The sequence below is a fragment of the Saccopteryx bilineata genome, chromosome 12 (genome assembly GCF_036850765.1).
Source record: "Saccopteryx bilineata isolate mSacBil1 chromosome 12, mSacBil1_pri_phased_curated, whole genome shotgun sequence".
NCBI classification, from domain to species: domain Eukaryota; kingdom Metazoa; phylum Chordata; class Mammalia; order Chiroptera; family Emballonuridae; genus Saccopteryx; species Saccopteryx bilineata.
In genome coordinates, this window is record NC_089501.1 from 28,781,398 (window position 1) to 28,786,745 (window position 5,348).

Sequence of the window (5,348 nt, forward strand, 5' to 3'; positions counted from 1 at the left end):
TTCGTGGACATCCAGAGTGTCTTATAAGAGCGTGTGCCCTCCAGGCAGGCAATTATAGGGTTGACAAGAATGACAATACGATGCGGTAAGGGGTTAAAACGGGAGTTCTGACGAAGCCACTGATCTAGGGGTCTTTCAAGATCAAGCCCACAAGTACCCTCCACCAGTCCCGCGTTCCGTAGAACATGCTCCTGGGCCTCCGCAGGCCACGCCCCCGGCGGGGAAAGGACAATGTGAGGCTGCCCGCGTTAGTGCCTGTTTCTCGTCGCAGCGATGGGCACAGAAGAGCTCAAGGAGTGGCAGTATTCTTGTCTCAACAGCCTCGATCCGGAAACAGAAATTCTCGACAGGCACTACAAGAGACACCTCTTTCAAGGAAAGGAGTGCACATGCGCATAGGGGTCCTGGGAGACGCTTAAATACCGTCATGCGGCCGCGGGAGGTCTCTTTCCCTGCCGCCGCGGAGCTGCGCGGAGGCGGAGTGTTGGGGTAAGTTGAGAGAGACGAGGGTGGCGGACAATGGAGCGTGCATGGTTAGGTGTCTTTTTCTGCTGGGTTTGGCCTTAAGTTCCAGGGTCTCACCTTAAGCCTGTAGTCAACCAGTGTCCTTTTTCTTTTCCTTTTCTTTTGTGTTACAGTGCTTTCAAGATTCGGCTCCACCCATAACCCACCGCCATGGCCGAGGAAGGGTGAGCCCAGGGCCGGGATCGTGGTGCGGATAGGCGCGGGCCAGCAGCGCGGGCTCTGGGTCAGCCTGGGCGCCTTAAGCGTACCTGTCCGACGATGCCGAGTCCAAGGCGTTAGGTGGTTTGCGGGAGATTTTTTTTTTTTAATCGTCTTTTATTTGTTACATTTCAGCATTGCTGCTGGAGGTGTAATGGACGTTTATACTGCTTTACAAGAGGTGCTGAAGACCGCCCTCATCCACGATGGCCTAGCCCGCGGAATTCGTGAAGCTGCCAAAGCCTTAGACAAGTACGTGTATCAATCTCAATACTGTGGGTTTGGAACCGGAGCAAAACTGCAGCCGAGGGAAGGAAGCTGAAGTTCACGGTGTTAGCCCAAAAGTTCTGAATGGCATCCGTTCGACAGGAAACCTAGGAAAAGGTACCAGAACTCAGATTTCTATGGCCCACCTGAAGCTCGTGGGTTTGTTTGGAGTGGGGGTGAGCGCTGGGTTCATCGAGGACAACTACAGTTTTGAATGATGACTCAAGTTGTCGGATACCCCTTCACTCCTCGAATGAGTGAAACGTAGCAGTCTGACAAACCTGTAGTTTGTGGGGCTAATTTCACTGTGTCTAGGACAAACCTTCTGTAGTACATAATTTGCAAAACTTTTTAAACCATCTAGTTAACTTAATGGAATTTCGAGTTCATTGCCGAAGCATCTGGAGTTTTACATGATTTTAGTAAATGAAATGGCCGTTTTAGAAATGTGAATATGGAGTCTGTAAATACATTCAGTTCAGTTTTTGGGTTACATTGGCAATACTGGGTGTGTTAACTTTGAGGAGAATTTAAATGCATTCATTTTCAGGGTTTCTAAGCCTGGTACCTGTTTACATCAGTAAACAGGTGTGTAGACCCATTGGCTGTCGGTCTGTTCTCATATCTGTTACTGTGTTTAGTTTGTTCTGTTTATTAGGTTCTACATGTAAGTGAAATCATATGTCAGGTGCACATCTGTATATTTTTGTTTTGGCTACAAAGTGGTAAACTGTTCAGTAAACAGTTCCCCTGCATAAGCTTCATTTTAAGGATCACTGAACACTTGGGCGTTTATTTAGATGAATTGAATGAAAATGTGTAACATGTAACAGGTTTCTCAAACTGAAGCAGCATTCACTAGAACCAGTGGATATGCTGGGAGCGTTTTACTGGTGTAGCCAGTGCAAAGACAGCTCCCTTGTCAAGTGAGATTGTGGATGTAGGTCTGAAGTTTAGCTTTTACTGTTGGGTTTGCATTTCAGGCGCCAAGCCCACCTTTGTGTACTTGCATCCAACTGTGATGAGCCTATGTATGTCAAGTTGGTGGAGGCCCTTTGTGCTGAACACCAGATCAACCTAATTAAGGTATGTTACCCGATGAATTTGATTTATCTGAACTATGAGCCAGTGTGTCAGGAGTAATGCTCTGTGGAGTGATTTTGTCACACCTGAGCAAATTTTGTAGTGTTGATCTGACTGCTTTCTGCAGATACAGTAAACATCACATAAATTTGATGTTGGCTACCTAAAGGTGGTTATAGAAGCCACTGTTTTCCTCTGGTGCTAAATGCTAGTTTTGGTGTTGGTATAGAAGAAAACAGTGCTGTATCTATAGGGACCTTGGTGCTGTGCATGATGACAACTGGCTCCCTCTACTGAACTGCTGTGAGGAAACTGCCATGTCACCCTATTATCTGACTACAGTACCTTATAGGTTGATCTGTTGTCAGTGTAGTCGCACTGATGCCTACTAACGTGATATTTAAAATTTCCCCAATAGGTTGACGACAACAAGAAGCTAGGGGAATGGGTAGGCCTCTGTAAAATTGACCGAGAGGGAAAACCCCGCAAAGTGGTTGGCTGCAGTTGTGTGGTAGTTAAGGTAAGTCATTTCTCCTGGGGTGAAGGTTGTGTTCAGGAAGCATACTAAATCTAAAATGTTAAATCAAGAGCTCCTGAAAAGAAAAAATATGAATTTTGATAGATTGAGAGAGCTTTCTGCCTTTTAGAAAAGAAAAAGAATCCATGATTCAAGCCAGCCAATGAATCTGCTTACCTGAATGTGTTTCTGCAGAAATTTGGAGAGAGCTGGCAATAGTAAAGCCATGTTACGAGCCTTAAAGACGATTAAAGTCATTAAGGTCCCTGAAAATGGCTATAAGGCATTTTAATAGTGTAACCGTTTTCATAAGACGAGCTAATTTTAAAGCTTCATTATAACTAGTGCTGACGACTTGGAATTTCTAAATGTTAGTGAGAAAAAACTATTTGACTTTTATTTTTTAGGACTATGGCAAAGAATCTCAGGCAAAGGATGTCATCGAGGAGTACTTCAAATGCAAGAAATGAACAAATAAACTTGGGTTTTGTTTCTCATCTCTGGTTTTTGTGTCTTTGGGTGTGGGGTGGGGATAAGTAAAATAAGATCCCTGTTAGTGAGGGACAAAGGATAATGGTAATGGTTGGAAAATAACTGGAAGCATACTATTAATATTAATTCCCTCTTGGGTTTCTAAACGGTAGCTTGCTGTCCTAACCAGTACATAACTTCAGTGTTGCTCGTTGAAATGGGACAGTCTAAGCAATATTTGTGGTAGCCAGGGTTTTTTGGGGTGGGCATTGACTAACTGATTTGCCCAGCCTTGAACCTGGAGAATTTGTCCAAAGCTAGTCAAATGTGGTTGTTAAAAAGGTAAGAATCTTGCAAGCTGGACAGGAGGTAGATTAAGACAAAAACAGCAGATCAAAAGAGGGCAGGATTGGAAATCATCTGTGGGGCACCAGAAAGTATGGTGGGAAGGGGTGCTTATGGACATGCCCATTGGGAAAGGACATTGTTTACGGTGACAAGTGTGACAAACAGAAGATGCACTTAAATGTACTCTAGTCTGATCCAGTGGTTTTCAGTCTATACTTGGGACTGGTAAAAATAGGATTAGTTTTGAGGACTGCTAAGGCAGAAATTAGCCCAAGTGGAAGTGAATTCAACCAAGATTATTGGATTTATAATCTTTATACAACGTGAGGATGGTTAACTTGCACAGACCAGCAGTTTAAACACTGCTGTGGTCCATAGGAGTCTTAGAAGTGATGATGACATGTATTTTTGGATAAAAGTTGGGTATGAAATGTTGAACCTGTTTAAGAGTAATGAAAGACTGGTAATTGAATTCCTGGTAAATCACCAACATGGTAACTTGGTATTTCTATAGTTGGCCAGTCTTGGTAGACAGGACAGACACTGAAGCGGAGTTTGGTTTCTTTTTAAATCTTGAATTTGCAGGTTTAAACCTTTTCCCAAAATCTGCCTTTAAACCCCTAGTAATCCACTACGACTAAAGGTTCTCAGCATGGTACCCACTGCTGGAGTGGCCTCAAGTATAAGCTCTAGAGCAGGGGCCGGGAACGCTACATATTTAAAAATGTAATTCCGTGAAAGCCATACAACTACCCATGTACTTGACACATCCAGTTAAAATTTGGTGTCCCAGAGGACAGCTGTGATTGGCTCCAGCCACCCGCAACCATGAACATGAGTGGTAGGAAATGAATGGATTGTAATACATGAGAATGTTTACATTTTTAACATTTTTTTAAAGATTTGTCTGCAAGCCAGATGCAGCCATCAAAAGTCCCAAACATGTACCCTGATTTATCAATGTCACCCCATTAAAATAAAAAAACCACATCTAGCTCGCAAGCCATAGGTTCCCGACCCCTGCTCCAGAGCTAATGTGGTTTACAAAGCTTGTGGATAGGGGTCCCTGGATGGTGTCATCTGGGGTTATCTGCTACCTGAGCTATTTGGTTTTATAAGGAAAACAGTAAATTCTAGTTTGTTTACATGAGGATCTGTTGAAACGTTCTATATATGGCATTGTTGAAGCTTTTGACGCAGTAGCAAAAACCATATACGTTGTACAACAATTCACTTTTTATAGGAAATTCTGCAGTTTTAGGCAAGGTGGGGAAAATACCTATTTTTTGGTATTCAAAGTGCATTTCCATTTCTTTCACTCAATGGCACCTTATTGAGATTAGGGCTGGGGACTAAGTAAGCTTTCAGATAACTTCCAGTTACACCAGCATTGGTGTCTCAAAAGGAATTTCCCACCCTCGTCCCTACCTTTCAGTACTATGCTCTTCAGAATCAGTCTGCAAGATAATCTGTCCTCAATTTCTTTTCTCTGCTAAAACATTGTCACCAATACCTCGAAGGTCAAATATAATAGCTAGTAAACTGCCTTTTCCTCTAAAATTGTTTAGTCCACACTTTGCTGTTGGAATGCTGGTGGCTGAGGCCAGACAGGTTCTCATTGGATTTGGGTAGACAGCAGAAAACCTGCGGAACCGGAAAGGGTTAGGCCATTTCGTTTAAAGTCCCTCAACAGCAGACAAGCACACAAGCAGGGGAAACTGCATCTCAAGCAAGCAGTGAAATAGCCCCTCACAGTGGCGGGCAGGCAATCCGTGCGTGCGCAATCCCCCTGAGCACAAGCACCCAAAGCCTATAGGCCATACACACGTGGTGCTGCCACGTGCTCACGCACCAATCAGGCAAAGGGCTTGCAGCGGGTAAACCAGCAAGCAAGCCATACAGCTGCCCAACAGCTCTTGACTCCATTCATCTTCCCCAG

The 5,348-nt window shown here is 44.0% G+C and overlaps 1 protein-coding gene and 3 non-coding genes across 4 annotated transcripts; all 4 read left to right on the forward strand.

Annotated features, from left to right (window-relative positions):
- Window positions 1-347: 347 nt before the first annotated feature.
- On the forward strand, window positions 348-3,087 carry RPS12 (ribosomal protein S12). Its single transcript, XM_066248419.1, has 6 exons — window positions 348-489; window positions 639-689; window positions 859-975; window positions 1,974-2,076; window positions 2,492-2,593; window positions 2,998-3,087. The coding sequence occupies exons 2-6, from the start codon at window positions 676-678 to the stop codon at window positions 3,058-3,060; spliced, it is 399 nt and encodes a 132-aa protein (XP_066104516.1). The 5' UTR covers window positions 348-489; window positions 639-675; the 3' UTR covers window positions 3,061-3,087.
- On the forward strand, window positions 1,198-1,271 carry LOC136316521 (small nucleolar RNA SNORD101). Its single transcript, XR_010727751.1, has one exon. It is a non-coding gene; the product is annotated as a small nucleolar RNA SNORD101 (small nucleolar RNA).
- LOC136316541 (small nucleolar RNA SNORD100) lies at window positions 2,337-2,416 on the forward strand. The gene has a single exon (XR_010727769.1). It is a non-coding gene; the product is annotated as a small nucleolar RNA SNORD100 (small nucleolar RNA).
- LOC136316536 (small nucleolar RNA SNORA33) lies at window positions 2,744-2,874 on the forward strand. The gene has a single exon (XR_010727765.1). It is a non-coding gene; the product is annotated as a small nucleolar RNA SNORA33 (small nucleolar RNA).
- Window positions 3,088-5,348: the final 2,261 nt, after the last annotated feature.

Coding starts and splice junctions, on each gene's coding strand:
- RPS12 (XM_066248419.1), top strand. Junction 976..1,973: donor GCTGCCAAAGCCTTAGACAA/GTACGTGTATCA, acceptor TTTGCATTTCAG/GCGCCAAGCCCACCTTTGTG. Junction 2,594..2,997: donor GCAGTTGTGTGGTAGTTAAG/GTAAGTCATTTC, acceptor TTTATTTTTTAG/GACTATGGCAAAGAATCTCA.